Here is an 18,016-nt window from a genome sequence, read left to right as displayed (position 1 = left end):
TATGAATTGTTCTACTAGTCCAGGGTATTTTAATTTCATGGTCTGGAGCTAAATACACAGTTTTATAGCTTTATTTCAGAGGCATAGTTATAACATTTTTATTCTACAAAATTTATTTTCATTTATAAGCACGTTTACAATCAACTTTTGTAGGTTTTGGCTGTGACAATAAAGCTGAGACCAAATAAAAGACAATACTACTGTAGATTTTTAGCCCCAGATTGCTTAAAGAGACGCACGCATACAAAATAGATAGAGGTCAAATGCAGCTACTTCTAGATATAATGACAAAAAGAAGAAAGTCCATTTCCTCCAGTGGGCTCTGACTGAGGCCCAACAGAAGAGCCCATATTCTCCTCCTCAGCACATACATGGGCTGCTATCAGCTTCAATCCAAAATGAATTTGAGCATAGGCAAGCAGGGCTAGAGATTGCCTGAATATTTTGATGTATATGTAATCTACGCAAATTACCTGCCTCTTCACCTGCAATAACCATTCCACGCTTTTGGCACAAATCACACTGCTTCCAAATTCTGGATAACCACATCTCGTTCCTATACATTTAACCTGTAGGACCAAGCTGAGTTCAGAAGTAGACTACTGTATGTTCAACCACTGTGCTCTGGGACAGCTGCTGTGTAAAAAGCTACATACTAGAATGTGCTAACTCCCAGCACTGAGTTACTCCCCTCCTCCCAGCCTAAAGGCAGCCTCTGCTAACATCAACAGGGAACTGCAAAACAAAGGAGCAGAAATTCAGTTGAAACATGATTGAAGCAGGCTTGCTATTTTCTACCTAGTTTGCAGAACGATCTCTGCTAAGAGCAGAGCTTCCTTCCAAAACCCCCATGCTTTGACCCTGGGATTAATACTGCTAGAAAAGCCTGACCTCCATGCTGTTCCTTACCTCGGTGCTGACATTTTCTTGTCAGCCCCCGGGGTGGGGTGGACTGAGGGTTGCTCAGATATCAAGGGAGTAAGTTAAGATGTCAGAAGGGAACCAAAGAGCAGCACAAAAACTCACAGATGGAGCACATAGACTCTCTGAGCCATATGGGGATGCAGCACAACATCCCTTTCAGGGCATGGATATCTCCTTTTTAAGAGGGCCAGGTCATGCTGCATCCATTTACATGCTGAAAAATATCTCTTCCCTGAAAGCAGCAGAAACTGAAATCATTATTGTTTTGGTGGGTTTGATCTTAGCAAATACTAAACTTCTAAGAGGAAACTTCTGTGGGGACTGGGTGTAAATCCATGTATTAAAATCTCTATACCTTGGCCCCAAGTCTTACAGGTCCTCTCCCTTTCCCTAGAGTGTCCCTCTGAAGCAAATGTATATTTAGCATGCCTTTTAGAAAATAAATATATAGGAATTCTTAGATACTGCAATATCCTCCAGATTAGCATCAGCAAGTGCAAAATATGCACCTGTGTCATAGGAGTATGTGGACTCCTGTTTAGACCCATGATCTGTGGAGTCCTGTTATCAAAGCACCTGAGAGAGAGAAAGAAATAGAGAGAGAGAGAGAGAGAGAGAGAGAGATGAGAACAGTGTGCATAGGAATACATAATTATTATATAGGCTCATGTTAGTGATATATATCCTTTTTGTATTCTAAGATGTGCCCATATAAGATGCTCCTGTAATTCCAAAGCTGGCAGTGGGATTTGCCCAAATTAAGGCTATGAGAATTCATCTTCCTCTACTCTGCCTCAGCAAAGTAACTACACTTTGACCATCACAACATTGAACACTTAGAGTATGATACTCAACACATCATATTTACTATGTATATTAAATAATCATAATAATGTATATTTAATTATGGTATCTCATAATACTTAAATTGATGGGATACTAAACAGTTCTAGGATGCTATTTTTCTCTCCACTCAGCATGTAATAAAACTACTACCTAAGTTCTCTAACTTAAACCTATTTCCTTTTAAGAACTAGTCTGCTTATGATAACAGTGTATACATATTATTTTAAATCTTATTTGTTGCAGTCTATTCCTCAAAAGTGTAAGGCTCCTCCATCTCTGCAGGATGGAGCCCTCAACATTTGCAGTTAGTATTGGCTCGCCTTCTCCTTGAGAAACCAGGACTAGGTCTGTACCTAAACATGATGGTATATCACACGGCTGAGGCTAAATGATTTGAGGATAAAAAGATATGACCAGTATACCAGCAGCAATTCACTCGCTTTTTTTCCCCTGCAAATGAATTAAATAAATTTTCAGTGTGAAGCAAATGTTCATCAAAGAAGTTAAATGAAAAAAATGCTGCAGATCTTTCTGAAAGGGCTATAACAAACTATAAAGACATGGAGTTACCAAAGATTTTCTAAATGTTCTTAGTTAAAAGATATATTTGGGGAGCTCGTAGAAAGCTAAGAATTCATTTTAAAGCATTTTTTCCCTCTTTTTTTGTCTACTGAATAGAATCTATTAAAATATTAGTATATATGCTTACATATAAGAATGCAACACTGTTCTTACAAGAGAGAATACTACTGCTGAAAGGCAGCTTCTTTAAACAGAGAAGACTGTGCCAGATTTACTTATCTTATTACAAAGGAAAAAAAAGTAATTTGATGAAGCCCTTAAACATGCAGCTGTTCCTAAAATTTTATACAGAAATAGTATCGGATAAAACTAAACAGCTTGACTAGTTCTGGGACAAAGAAGTCCCCTCTACCTGAGTTGCCTTGAAAATGAACTTTAAAATTAATGGAAAGTCCTACCACTATCTTGTCCAGTTAAATATTTAGTGCGTCAATAAGAATTTATAAAAATTGCTTCAGAATTTGTAGAGCACAAACAACAGGTTGGGGAGGTGCGGACAATTTCCTCAAAAGGCAGTTGATGGCAGTTTGATTGTTTGTAGAAGAGTTTTACCCTCTCAACCCCTTTGAGAAACCTCCCCTGGAAAATCTCCCCCTACCCTTTCAATGGCACTGAATTAGTTTGCATCACAGCAGTTTTACACTAACTAATTGTAATACAGTTTCACCTAACCTACATTCAGTATTTTTTTCTTCTCTTCTACAGGAGGTCCGTGTAACACAGTAAAATATGTATCTGTTTCAGTAGAAGCTTGTCAGGTTTACAAGATCTACAACCATTTTTTCAGTAAACTTCAGTATGGACATTTTTATATGCAATGGCACCTTGGTTTCAAAGAAACAGTTACTATAAAGTTAAGGGTCCAGTTACTCCTCAGAAGAAACAGGAATATATAACTTAGGTAGAACAAACTGCTGATGGCTCTACTTTCATAGTTTCAGTCTTTATTCACAAAAAGCCCTGTGTGACTTCAACCGGAGCTATATAAGACTGTGCTACTGAGACAAGTAATGATCTGAATAAAACCTATGCAGTCGTATTTTCATGGGAGGAACACCTGACTTCTGATCATATTTGTTATTGCACATCTGCTCCTTTTTGCTCACCAGACACTACTTCACAGTAACAGCAACACTGCGAGGCTCCAGGGCCTGGGACTGCTCCACTGAGCCCACAAACACCTGCGACCCCACGGCATCCACTCAGGTGCCCCATGTGCATCAGGGAAGGCTCATGAGCCTTCAAAAGGGACAGGTCAGAATAAAAGCATCACGGAGAATGCTTCTGTTCCAGCACCCCTCCTATTCCAGCTCAAGCACCATGCACTTGGCTGATTTCCCAAACTATGAAGACTTGCATCTCCTCATCTTTCATCATCCACCTAATGCTATAAGGTATCCTCACTGCTCATTCAGATTTGTGATCCATTAAAAGGACCTGCATATTCTTGGTTTCAAGAAACCACTAAGAGCCAGTTGTATGGGGTAATCTCCTTTCAAAAAAAAAAAAAAAAGTATTTTGAAACACAGTGCCTTTCAAGTTTCTTGGGTATCCCATTATTCTTGTACTGAGAGGAGGGAGGAGATAAGCACACCTGGCTTATCTTCCCTATACTATTTTTAATTTATTATATATAAAGCACATTCCTTTCTTCTAGGCTGCTCTTATAAGCAGAGATTGAGAGGTCTTATCTATTTTCATTGCACATCTCTTTCAATGCCACATTTAGTTTGGCTTAGTGGTAGTCTAGAGATGATAAGCCACTGCTTTCAAAATGGCATTCAAAAATTCATGAAATTCAAATATTATTTAAAATCATCCTTCCCAGTTATAGAATGCACCATTATCTGCAGTAACTTGTTTTTAAACATTGAATTTCACATGCTTTTGAGTAGCCCTGTTGCCTAATACCATTCTAGTTACCGGACTTCTTGCTAACATGCGATGATGTCCTATACTAGGACTTAATTTTATAGTTTGCAATACACTGTCTGAAAATTTTGTTTTTCCAAATTTATCACTGACATTATCAAACTGTTTTCCTAAAGTGGCTTCCTGTGATATTGTCCTATTAAAAAGATGTTGTCTATTTGCAAACAACATTTCTCACTGCAAATAGTTATTTGTTCCTTTTGATAAATGTGTAAAGAGGCACGGATTATTTATTGTACTCAATATATGTAATGCACCAACTATGAGTAATTCCTGAATTTCTTGTGGGAGAAACCTCTTGCTCTCAACCCAGCTGCTCCAGAAGGCAGCCAAGTAATACATCAAAATGATTCTCAGACCTTTTCCAAAAGATAGGCAATCAGTCTGCATGCAGGCATTTAACATCCCCCTTTATTACTCTTTCATAGGTCTAGCTGCATTCTTGATCTCCCCCAAAGTACACTTTGATACCTTTTCCTGAATAGTTGGCCAGTAACTTTCTAATATGCTCGAAATTCTTATGATACAGGATCTGTATCCAGCGAGATTCTAACAGACACTGTTTTCTTGCAGCAGTAAGACTTAATGAGATGCTGTCCACCTATTTCTGATGCTATTCTATACACCCAGCACTTGATCTGTCTACAGCTTGTGTCTAGGTATACCATTCTTATGGTATATTACTCACTCAAAACAGAGCTGTGGTTTCAAACTGTGCTGCATGGCCAGCCATGCTTAGTCTCCTACTTCTCTGCCATGCTTCTACATTGACCTGTGGGCATTCAGGATCTTCTAGATATTGCCAGAGTTGGTTTCTATTGCAAGGACAGGGAACCATTCAATATCCAAAATAAAATGATAGAATAGCTGGTGTTTTTTAAATAGTGACCACTCTGCCCAACTCTATTTTTGTTTATTGTACATACAAAAACAGGTCAAATATATTTTCTCTGCATGAAAGGTCAAAGTCAACACTTTGAAAATATGAGTCTTAATGTTACAGAACGTCCATTTTTTAAATCATAAATATGCAATTATGTTTCAGTGGCCTGATTATTAGTGATGCTAGCTTATCCCAATTTCCCCTGACACTGCAGGTCTCAGCACCTTTGAGGAACGAATCCATAGGTGTCCTGTGTTTAATGCAGGACAGGTATGTTTAACAACTAAATAACTCCTAAAAAATGAGGTAACAGAAATACAACTTTTGGGGAATGGAATGGCTGCTAGACCAAACCAAAGCTCACTGCTGTCCGCAGAGGGGCTTCAGTGGCTCCGAGATCCTTTGAGGGTGGCCCCTGAACGTGAAGGATGGATGTAGCTGCTTATGTCACTGAGCATCCATGGAGGGAATGGACAGTAGCTGTAACAGACTTTCAGCTTGCTTCCAAATATCCTAGGTATTGGCAGGTGTTTTCTTCAATGATGCCACAAACATCATCTTTTAAAAGCCAAATTATGTTTGGAACTGGTTGACCCCATCTATTATATCCAGCTTGAGGGACATCACAAGTTTGGGTATTCTCAGGTTGGTTTTCTTTCTTTTCTTTCTTTTTTTTTTTGGTGAAGGGTATTCTCAGTATGAAGTTACAACCAGAAATCCTGAACACAGTGAATTTATCTAAACATTGCTGACTACTAAATGCCAAACAATGAAAAGAGTTAAAAAAAAAAAAAAGAAAAAGAAAAAAAAAAGAAAAGAAAACCCTACTGCAGTACATAATTTTCTCACAAACAGCATTCAGGATCCAAAAACTAAAGTAAATGATTATTGCTGAGTAATTGTATTCAGTAACTCAAATGATTGTAACACAAACCAACCAGAAATAACATCTCACATCAGTCCTATAGCAACTGCTTAACAAAGGAAGACTTCTGCTTAAAGTCCTTATGCAAGTTACTACTTTTTGTCTAAAGAATATATTGCTTCCTCTCTATTGCTCTGAGTTTACTCAGCAATTTATAGTACCTGGAACAGGGAGGATTTTATTGCTGTTATGATAAAAGCATTTTTCCCTTATTGCTGAAATTCTCACTGTTAGGAGAAATGGATTAAAAAAAGTAAAAAAAACACACAAGCTTTGAGGTTGAGTATATGAAAAAACTGTCTGGAGTACGTTTTCCCTATCAAGATACAACCTGTGGCTCACTACAGGTCAAGCGTGAAAAATAAACTCAAAATTCCTTAAACTAAATGATGCATTTTTAAAAAAACACTTCTGTAATTATGATGGAGATGGCAAAGGTACTTCACTGTACTTTAAAGAGTCAATTCAGCACCCTGATCTCATGCACAGGTGTTGTTTAATGTGACAATAAAATGATGTAATCCTGCAAGCCGGCTGGAGTTCCACCAATTTCAGAGGGATTTTGAATGGATACTGGCACCTTCCCATAGGGGACTCGGCCTACAATGCAGCTGCCCACATACTCCAAGTGGAGAGCAGAGAATTGTTTAATTCTGCAGGGTCTGAGAAGCAGCTACCTTCTTGTGGAAAGGAGGCAGGTAGCTTTGCACCCACAGCTCTACCCCTCGTCCCTCAGAGAACAAGAGTTTGCTCACAGATGTTATATAGCATCTCTCCAATACTGTAAACTGTAAATCATTTTAAAGCTCAGTCTGGCAGCTGTAAACAAACCAATGTCACTGACTTCCAGAAGGTCTTTCTGGCCTATGCTGCACTGTCTCAATTTAAGGACATTTCTGTAAAATACATCATCCTCACTAGAGGTCACAGTAGTAGCTCTAGCAGCAAAATTGTGTTTCTCTTCTGTTTGCCATGAAAGGTAACCATGCGTTACCCCTCAAACGAGGGCAAATCACATCCTTACGAGCTGGCTTTGTGTGACTTCTATAATTAATCCTTCTTTCCTCCATTCGATTCAGATTGCTCCTCAGGAGAGAAGTTTCCAATTACAAATCTCTCTGCTCTGGCACAAGGAAAAGGTCGGCTCCCCCAGCACTCTGGAGAGCCTCTGAGGATTTAGGCAGCCTGTGGAGTGAGGAAGATGACAAGGACACTAGGTGAACCAGCATGAAAAGAGGGGACAACATTACCTCCCCCTGTGCTGTTTTTCTTCTGGCTTCTCTACCACACAGGTGTTACGGAGAGAAAAACATTAGTGTTTGTTAGGTGACCAACAGGAAGAGAACAGGTCTGCACAAGCAGCAAAACAGTCACTCTCAGGACTGAATTATGGTCACAGTTGTAGCAGTTCATTCTCACCACACTTTTTAGCAATTTGATACAGAAGAACAATTGCATAGAGAGGGGTACCCGTTGTATGACTTTAACATTTCTTATTTGTTCTTTTAAGAGCTGCTATTCTCAGTCTCTCTACATGCAGCTCATGACTTCCACCATTTATTTCCATTTTTTGCATACTTGCAAACCTGCATGCATACATAGCGTGGATATTTATGAAGTGATTATTTCTTATACCAAAATTCATAACAAAATAGGAAGATGGTAATGACTAGAGTTTCATTAGCATTCAGAAGTAGATAAAGAACACCAATATCCTACAGAGTAGGGAACATACTCTAACTGCGCTGAGCATCTGTAAGTTGCAGTTAAGCCAAGGGAGCTGCAAGTTCACAGCTCTACTGGATTATGCCATGCAATTTTTAAACTAATTAGATTACAAAGAAAGAGCCAAATATCACGAAGGCTGAACCAAATGAAGAATGGAATTTGAACCCAGCATTGCAACTAAAATTAATTATTGCTGATAAAATCTCTACAGAGCTTTGTTTACAGAAAACTCATTCGCATTTGAGATTCAGCTTTGTATATACCGTATGATTCTTAACGTCACAGAAACTCTGCCACAAAAAGCTACAGTCATCCAAACATCCATGTGAAAAGGAAAGTTTCCATTTGAAAAAAACCATATCAGCAACACGGTTGTCTCTATTATCTATAATACAGGTATATTTTTTCATTGAACTTTAAATATTGCTATTTTTACACTTGTGACTTTTTTTTTTTAAAACTGTAATGGAAGATACTGAAGCAACAATACAGTATACTGACTTTGACATTCAAAGGAATATAACCTCATACTGATGCCAGGGCATTAACACATGTTGCTCCCATTAACACTAATGGAAGTAGTAATATAAACTCCCATGCACTGACATTGGGATACACCTTAAGTTTCATGAAGAAATCTTTCGGGAAGATTTTTCTCTCTGACAATCAAGTATTCTTATTAGAAAACAATGTTTTACTTCTATGGCATACTAATGTGACTTCAGTAAAAGTTTAGAAGCAGTTTTAAACGTAACGATTCATGAGAGGAAGCTTTGCCTTTTAGACCAGAACTATCATCCTATAATGAAGTGAAATGATATGCATACAGTGTGAAGAATCATGATCTGCGATGGATGAAACTGCCAGAAAAGGAGAAAATACTGTTTCACGTTGCAATTTTGGTTGCATACAATTACGAACTAGATATGCTTTGAGAATTTATAAAACTTCAGAATTTTAAATTAGAGCAGAAAAACAAGCAGTAATAGTTGTGATGTGACAGCAAACTTAAGGGGAACCATTTAACATAGATGCTAAGTATGTGTTGTAAGTTATTTCATTAGATATTCCATTGCACACTTCTGAAAAGATTAACTTGTCTGAGAAACTTAAAGTGCTGCATCTATTACAAATGCATAGCCAAAAGAGGCCATATTGTTTCACCAATTTCAAAACTTCCCATCAACTTCAGTGGGGAATTCTTTTCAAAATTAATAGTATAATGAGCTCTGACGTCCCATATCTAAGTGAAAACATATGCCTGATTTTTGAAAAGGAAGGCAAAGCATATCTTCTGTTCTAACATCCAGCCAAAACTCAAGACAGAACAGGTAATACTTTAAAATAATGATCGAGGTAATTCATGCTGAGACCTAAAATAAAAAGCTATGCAGGTACTTCCTCACTTAGAACATATTTGTTGCGCTGAGATTATTACCATAAATATGATATAAATCAGTATGATTGGCCATTACTTTGAAGAGCATTCTGATGATATACAAATGAGTTTGTGGTAAGAGGACCTTTTTTTTTTTTTTTTTTACTGTTTTAATAAGAATTAAAGATGGAAAAAAAATCCTGACAACAAAATAAAACATGCGGTATGACTGAACACAATCACAAACAAAGTAGGTATGCTATTTCAATCTAATTTTAATTAGCAAAATTAATGTAAAATCATGGCAAACATGGCAAAGCCTGGGTTATATACTTATATTATAACAAAAGACCCTGAGCAACATTAGAAATCTGTAAGAACACTGATTATTTTGATTTTGGAAATCTCCCTTAAACCACTTGATTCATTCTGGTCAGTGGGGTTTTCTGTTTACAAAAAGGTCAGTGCATCCTGTGGTTTTTATATGAACCCAACACATACCATTTAATGAATGCATCTAAACCAAAAACAGGTCTGCAAGAATGTCTGGAAAACAATATGATAACGAGCGTCCTCCTAGCTGTCAATCAGACATCACTGGGTGATCTTGCTCTCTGAGACAGGTTAGAAGGTATACAGCCACAACAGATGAGCCAAAGTGCTTTTTGTATCTCCTGGTTCCTAAAAGCATATATTACAGGATTGATGATGGAATTGTACGTAGCTGGCAGGAGGGTGGCATAGGTATATATAGAAGGATAGGTGTAATCTGCTATTAAAGAATAGAGTGTAAAAGGCATCCAGCAAGCAGCAAAAGTCCCCAAAATAATGGCCAAAGTAGATACTCCTTTTCGGGTGGTCACATAGTGGGAAGTGGCCAGGAAATGGTGTTGCAAGGCAATCTGATGGGCATGGCGCATCACGATTTTACAGATTTGAATGTAGAGCTGCAGCATGAGGGCAAACATAAGCAGGAAAGAGACTGAAAGGACAGCTGCATTATTTTTAGTGAGTGGTCTGATAACACTGCAGGTAGATTCATCTCTGAGGCAGTTCCAGCCCATTACAGGCAGCAGTCCAACACAGATAGACGCTCCCCAGAGCAGTATAAGCATGACATAGGTAAAAGTGACAGTCCTTTCTGAATTATAAGTCAAAGCGTAATACAGCGAGAGGTAACGATCAACAGTAATAGCCAGCAAGCTGCCGACAGAGGCAGAGAAAGAGGCAACGATCAGTCCAATTGTAACCAGTTTGGTCGCTTCTGACTGCAGAAGGTAGGCAAAAACAAAATTGATGATCAATCCGATTCCCGCTAAGAGATCTGCAAGTGCCAGGCTGCCTATCAGGAGGAACATGGGGGCACGCAGACTGGGATTATGGAAAATGATAAGAACCACAACGGCATTTTCGCAGGAGATAAGGGTTCCTGAAGTGCACAAAACAATGTCCCAGGGGTTGACCAAGAGCTCTGGCTCTGGGTCTACAACAGGAACCAGGGAGGAGCCTGCGGCCGAGACATTCTCTGTGGAGCTGGCTTCTACAGGGTCCTGAGGCAGCCAGCTCAAATTAACCTTCAGATCTTCATTCATTTTAACCCCTGTCTTCTTCAACGGAAAGACATTTTTTTTAATGTTCGGACACAAGCACTCACCAAACCCAAAGAACATGCAACACCTCAAGACAGCAACACCAACCTCGTATGCAGGCAGGCACTTGTTACATAAATGTGGCAATAAAAACGAGGAGGAAAAAAAAAAGCCAAACCAAAAAAAAAAAAAACTACCGTTAAAACTGCCCCCAAATTATTTGCGGGAGGACCGACTCGGCCACAAAGCGCTTCTAAAGGTGGTTTCCTTCACCTGGACAGAGCAGAGGAAGGCATGGACACACGATGCCGCACCAAAACAGCCCAAACCCCAGAGCACAGCAGTTTTGGGGGAAGAAGCGAGTGAGGGCGGGGGGGGCGGGGGGGGGGGTGGGTTGTGGCACGGATAAAACCGTTATTCAGCAGCCGGAGCTGCAGTTTCTTTCGCAGCGGTTTTTTTTTGGCCGGGGTGAGGCGAGGCAGGCTGTGTGTGTGTGTGGGGGGGGTCCTTCACCGGCACCGCCCTGCCGACCCCCCTCCCTGGGAAACCTCCCCTAGGGGGGGGTGGCGCGGTCTCCGCTGAGCACTTACAAACTCCATGCAGGCGCGGAGGGAAACGCGGACGCCCCCGCACACACGCGGCCGCGGGTCACCTAGGCTTCCCGGCGAGGAGGAGGAGGAGGAGGGTGGCTTCGAGGCGGCAGCGGGGCCGGCCGCGCTCACCCACCGGCGCGGCGCGGAGCAGGGCCGAGGGCGCAGCGCAGCGCGGCGCAGCGCAGCGCAGCGCAGGTGCGCGCCCATCCGCGCGCGCGCGCGCGCGCGCTCAAGGCGGGAGGGAGGGAGGGGGAGGGGCGGCGCGCGCGGGGCCACGTGGGCAGCGCGCGCGGGAACGGCCGTTGCCTTCGAGCGCGCGCGTCGGGGGCGCGGGGGGGAGGAGCGGCGAGGGCGGACGCCGAGGGCGGCACCTGCTCGCGCGACCCTGAGGTAACGGCGCCGCCGCCCTGAGGCGTTGTCGCCCTTCGCTGCCCCCATTTCTCGAGGCGAGCTACCAGAAACGCCGTCCCGGCTGCTCCTCTTCTCCGCCGACCCCCCGGGTGTCGGCTTGAGACTCTCTACCAGTCCTCGTGCCCCTATTCCCTTTTACTTGGTGTTGTGTGTTACTCACGGCCCCGGTGCACCTCGTGGAGAGCAACGCTCAGAGGTCTTTGGAGATTAAAAAGCCTTTGATGATTTGAGACTGAGCCCAACATATCCCTTGCTGGTCATACAGCTACCAGATGTGAAGTCCTGGCCTTTTTTTTCCTTTTTAGAAGGAGCAGAACCTCCTTCTAAAAACAGGTTAAGTGAAAACTATTCTTGTGGTGATGGTGGTCAAACATAGGCACAGGTTGCCTAGGGAGGTTGTGGTGTCTCCATCCTTGGAGATACTCAGAACCTAGCTGGACGTGGTCATGAGTAAACCTACTCTAGCTGACCCTTGTTTGAGCAGCGGGGTTGGACTAGAGGATCCTCAGAGGTCCCTTCCAACTTGAACCATCCTCTTGGTCTGTGTCATACAACCATATGAAAATGAATATCTAATACAAAGATAGCAAAGGAACCATAAAGTCAACTGCACGATCAAGCTTGCCCTAGAGCAACTGGCACTTGCCAGCATGCAGAAAGCAGACAGACAAGCAGGCAAGCATGCCATCATCAGAGAGTGAAGAGATTGGGGACACATGGCCAGATTCACAAAGCCACTATATGTTGTATAGTACAGGTAGGCCAATGGGATTTTTAGTGGGTTAGATACTGAAAAACCATTGAATCCACTGGGACAGCAAGTCTACACCACCAACTTTAGACACTGAACATAGGTGTTTGAATGCAAACGCTGGTCTCCCTAGGTGCCCTATATTGTCAGTGGAGAGAGGTGTCCTCCAGCCCTTTTCAAAGTAGTGGCATGAGCTAAGGGGGCTGAAATGATGTTTAGAAGAGCCTGGGCAATTTGAAGAGATTGTGTTTTGTCTTTGTTTGCACCATTGCACCTAAAGCACTTTGGAAAATGTGGCCCTGGGAAGCCAAAGTCTGGGGAGAAGAGTTCCTTCCTTGTTGAGTAACTCACTAGCAAGCGTGTGTGGTGCACATCCTTCATTCAGATCTACCTCAGTCGTTGTGCTAAGCCTTGTGAGGCCTTGCTGGAAGATTCAAGATGATTCATTTTTATTTCTAGTGGCCCTCCTGTGTTACAACGAGGATTAAAAATGGATATTGCCTTGCTGCTGATCGCTATCTTCTTGATTTATCTGCTGATTTCTTATGTGACAGTGTAACAAATGCTTTGCTGTGATCTAAACTGAGTGTGTCTGGTGTGTTTCATCATCTGTCACTCATTTAGAACAGTTGCATTAAAAAATGCAAAAGCTGGTTTTCCTCCTGTTCTAACATTTGTTCCACAAATGGGGAAGACCAACTTTTCAATTAAATATATTAATTTAGGACTTTGAAGAGCTGTGTTTATTCACTTAATTAATTTGTGAATGATTACTATTCCAATTAAAATACATTAAAAGCAAGCTAATGTTTGTATCCTGTATTACTGGAATTGCCAATTTGTCACTTTTTTTAGTGAGATGGTGAACCGTCTTGGTCATTAGGGCAGGTGGCATTGTCACAGATTTCACTCTGCAGCACTACAGAACAGTTGGAATTTAGAGGAAAACCTCATGAATAGCTCTTTTTAGGCATCCTCAAGATTAACAGATGCAAAAATTAGTGATGGCTCACAGTTACAGAGCCACAGTTACAGTACCATTTTCTTAGTGTTGATTTCTTTCTCTGTCCCATGAGCATGCTCGTATAGATGTTTGCTGACCCTCAAGCTGGCACAGAACAGCCTAGCCCTGAGCAGGTCAGGCTATGCTGATGCAGGACCAGAATGAGGATCCTTGTCTGACATTGTGATTACCATGGTGAGGTAAAAGATGCCCTGGCCTAATTCAGGCAACCCAGGATGGTTTTTCGTAACATTGGCATATCCTGAGATGTCAGCTGTGAAGTCTAGTGCTTCTGTCTGTCTCAGAGCATAGTTTGAAATTTATCTGCTCTTCAAGCAGTTTCTGACCTGCTCTGTCCAGCAGGGCTGAGTGAGATCAGGCACAAAGACGGAGTGGATATAGGCACCCTGACATGCACACGTATATGTGTGTGATCACACATATGTGATCAGGCACAGTGGCCCTAAAGGGCGTCTCTGCCCTTCAGGTAGCTGTGACTAGTGGTACATGGGAACTACTCCTCCAGGTCTTTGTCCCAGCCATGTCATGAGTAGCAAGTCTGCTTCCAAGGGCCTGTGTCTCATAGAAGGGAAGCCTGTTTGTACAGCGTAGAGATGAAAAACATCACATGATCCAATGCGTTACTGGTGTGACTAGTAGGAACATCAGGCTTGGGGGCACATCCTGTTTTGCACAGCATGTAAGTATAGAGCTGACCTTTAGTGAAGGGTCACAGTTAGAGAGTCACAGTTGCAGTACCACTTTCTTGTTGATTTCTTTCTCTGTCTCATGAGCATGCTCATACAGGTGACCATAGCAACCAAACGGTCCAATTCAAAAAGAGCTGACCCCTAAGTAATGGCCTCACATATTCTTCACCTAGAGCATTGCCGATCAGCAGGCCTTCCTTCTGAAAATCCAACATAGTCCCATGCCTTAGTCTTGTTCCTTCCTAAGCAAGGTTCCTTCACTCTTTTTCTCAATAGGAGCATAACTGAAGTAAGAGTTATACAGTCCCTTTGCCCAAATCAATTCATTGTCTGTGTCTGAAAGAAAGAAAGAAAATAGAGCATTAAAGAATACTTGCCAATCTATATATTTTTTATTGAAAGTAAGTCTTGTCAAACAGATGTGTGGTAATTACAATAGGATGATAGATTTTGTTCTTTTCAGTCACTGTAGATACAATAGATTTTTGAAAGGCATTTGACTTACCACATGATATTACAATGTAGGTGCAAATGTTGGTGTTTTCATTAAAACACATGTGAAGTGGATTAAGACCTAGTTAACTGGTACCTCTTAAAAAACTAGCTTCCAATGGGTGTTTATGTGAGGATGGCATCCATTTAGTGGTATTGCGTAGGATCTGTGCTAGACTTGCTCTTATTCATTGTTTCAAAGCATAACCTGCAGGAACCACTGGTACAGGCTGGACATGTTACGAAGATGGATGGAGTGGTAAATGAAGAGGAAGGCAGCACACTGAGAAGTGAAGCTTTGAGTCATATGCCTTGTTCACACAACATGTATTTTAACACATACAGCTGAATGTATAATTATGTTTTTAAAAAGAAATGATGTAGTGCTACCTACATAATGGGGGATTGAGCACTGGAAAACATTGGCTGCACGGGAAGTAGTTGGTTCTATATAGGTGTTCCCTGTGTAGATCTGTAACAGAGGACTGCTGTGATATAAGGAGAATCATGAATAGAAATACGGAGGAGATATTACCTCTGACAGGGCACTGATGAAATCAGTATTTGAAAGCTGGATATAGTTCAGGCCAACATGTTTTAAAAAGACACTGAGAAGTGAGAGAGAATGCAGGAAAAAGCCATGAAAGAAAAGATATCAAAGACCTTAGAAAAGGTAGTGAAATATATACAGATGTTACTCTGTTTACTTTGTCTAAAAGAAGGTTGAGAGATAACTGGATTACAGCATACTTTCACTAGGTTTCTGCGTGGCTCTTGAGACTAACAGAAAAGAGTATAACCTGGAAGCTGAAGTCAGAGAAGTTCATATTCAAAATGAAGAGCAAACTTTTAAAGGTGAGACAATTAAGTGCAGGAACAACAGATCTAGGTCAAAAAATAGTTCCAATTCCCCCTTGATACCTTTTTGGAAGAAGTCTTTGTCAAACAAAAGTTCTACATGAGCACAAGCCAGAGTAAAAAACTTTCCCCAAAGTAGTAGTAATTGCATTTCATTTTGCAGGTGGATAATTTTCTCATAACTCACAGTTTCTTCTTTTCAGGTAGAAGGGCATGATCCTCTGATGTTCTTAGATGTCTGAAGATCACTCCTTTTCCCTTGGGTACCAACTACCAAGGCGGGTCTGAGGAGTCCTCTGCCAGTGGGCTCCTTTGTTTCTTGTCTGAGAAATGACTTCAAGATTTTCTACCTTGGGGAGATGTTTCCCTGCATGTCTCCTGCTCTTTTTGCTAGCTATTGTGTCTCTTTCCCACTTTCTGTAATAAAACATACTGATTTGCTTTTACTTTTTCTGCATATGTACTTTAAATAAATTCTTCCTCCTTATTCTTTGATGACTTACCGTGGCTAGATTATTCTGGAGCTGGGGACAGTGCCCGTTGTTTCTGCTTTTGTGCAGCTTTTGGCTATTTTTGATTACAAGAAGTGCTTTTGTGCCAGGCTCCATTTACTAATTGGGAATATAGCTTAAGACAAATGTGAGAGGCACTGAGATTCTTTAGGCCATCACAAAGTACTTCAAGTTCTTCAAAAGACCTCAGAGGACGTTGGTGGTGTGCTCGCTTCTTGGGTTCTTGAAACAGAAAATAAGATGAGCCTGATAAAAATACTAAAAGGTGTATAGTACCCCGGCAAAAGTTTGTATTACAAACCATTACACTGAACATGCTTAAGTGGAAAGGCTGGCTGCAGCTATATTTGGTTGCTCTGTCTGCAGGCAAAGTACGATTCCATAGTTGAAATGATTCAAGGCACATTGATAGTTCTAGTTATTTTAAATGAGATAATGGGCTTCATGGCTCTTAAAAGCATGGGGAATATTTCTGAGAACACTTCTGAAAAGTCTATTCAGTTATAACAGATGAAACAACCAACTTCTCTGACAAGGGCAAGTGGCTATACTCCTGCAATATATAAATGATGATTTAAATGTTCAGGGTTGTACCTTGGTGGAAATTGTGGTAACAATGCTTAAAGATATGTTATCACACTGGAATGTTGGAACTGGCAACTGTTGTGGGCAATGCTGTCATCATCTCTTAACAGACTATATAACCCATAGGGATGACCAGGCTGCAAAAGAAAGGAATAGAAGCTGTGCACATTCATGGTCTGAGTATGATACCCTTGAAACTGTAAACTCACAGATGTAGTTTAAAAAAATCATCCAAGCAAAATGTATTGTTGTGCATAACATAGGAAATGTTAATTACGTTAGCAAGTTGAGGGGACAGAATATCCAACAAGATGAACTCCATGCAGAACCATTAGTTTTATTGTCTGATGACTGCTTTCTATTACACGTGATGTTCAGTGAAAGAGTCTTTAACCATGAGATTGGTTCATGACAGATTAACCTCAATGGATGAGTTTGACTTCCTCTTTCGTACTGAAGAGGAACATATCTCAGAAATTTTTCAAGGAGCCAACATATCTTTCATAGAATTGTCAGTCTTTTATGAAAATGATGCTCCACTTTAATCCATGTAATCAATTGAAAGTTAGAATTTATTTTGGGAGGAAGCCCCTGGGAAGAAAAAGTTTGCAGTTGTGCCCTGAGATACATCCTGAATGGCAGTGCCTTTCTGAACTGCTCATTTGCTAATACTAGCAATGGGTGCTGTATATGACTGTTTATCGCACAGCAGTAACAGAGCTGCTTGTAAGTTTTCTGTCAAGACATCACAGAAAAGAATAGTTAAAATTTGTGGCTTCAGTTCACTCAATCATCTTGAAAAGAAGGGGAAATATATGTGTTTTTGTGTGTGTATGTGTGTGTGTTCATCAGGGACTGCGTGAGTGAAAGAAAGAATTCTGGATTGGGAGCAGAAGCTTTTTGGTCCACTTTATTAAAAGTGAACGCATTTAGTAATGCTACAAAACCACCCTAAATTGACAGTGCTGGTCTCCCCTCCTGCTGGACCTTGCCAGCTACTTCCTTTCTTGGTCACCGTCCTACCTATCTTTCAGAGATTCTTCTCCAGCTCAGACCTGTCTGTCCCCTCACATTCAGATTCCATCTCTGCCCTTCAGATTATGATACTGCCTTTCATGACCATCTGCATGGTGATGGCTCCTGCCTAAGCAGTCCTCGCTGAAGCATGCTTCTGTCCAGCCTCAGTAACTACAGCCTTCTCTAGCTGGTATCCATCCAGAATGCTGCTTGCAGAGGTCACTTCACTAGAGCGGAGCTTCAGCCAATTTAATCCTCTCTTAACAGCCCTCCACTGACTTCTGACTCTCAAATTTC

The 18,016-nt window shown here is 41.1% G+C and overlaps 1 protein-coding gene across 2 annotated transcripts in view; it reads right to left on the bottom strand.

Annotated features, from left to right (window-relative positions):
- Positions 1–11,529, bottom strand: part of GPR12 (G protein-coupled receptor 12) — a 29,928-nt gene extending 18,399 nt beyond the window's left edge. Inside the window, exons 1-2 of one of the 2 annotated variants that reach the window (XM_026108817.2) lie at positions 11,378–11,529; positions 9,369–10,805 (exon numbers count right to left, since the gene is read on the bottom strand). In XM_026108817.2, the coding sequence (XP_025964602.1) occupies positions 9,786–10,805; positions 11,378–11,386 (1,029 nt within the window). In that variant the 5' untranslated portion in view covers positions 11,387–11,529 and the 3' untranslated portion in view covers positions 9,369–9,785. Of the gene's footprint in view, positions 1–9,368; positions 10,806–11,377 lie in introns of those variants that run through there. The other variant, XR_003260515.2, reaches the window with a different exon arrangement.
- Between the last annotated feature and the right edge of the window lie 6,487 nt (positions 11,530–18,016).

Source organism: Dromaius novaehollandiae, chromosome 1 (genome assembly GCF_036370855.1).
Source record: "Dromaius novaehollandiae isolate bDroNov1 chromosome 1, bDroNov1.hap1, whole genome shotgun sequence".
NCBI lineage: Eukaryota > Metazoa > Chordata > Aves > Casuariiformes > Dromaiidae > Dromaius > Dromaius novaehollandiae.
This window is presented reverse-complemented; position numbering and strand designations above follow the sequence as displayed.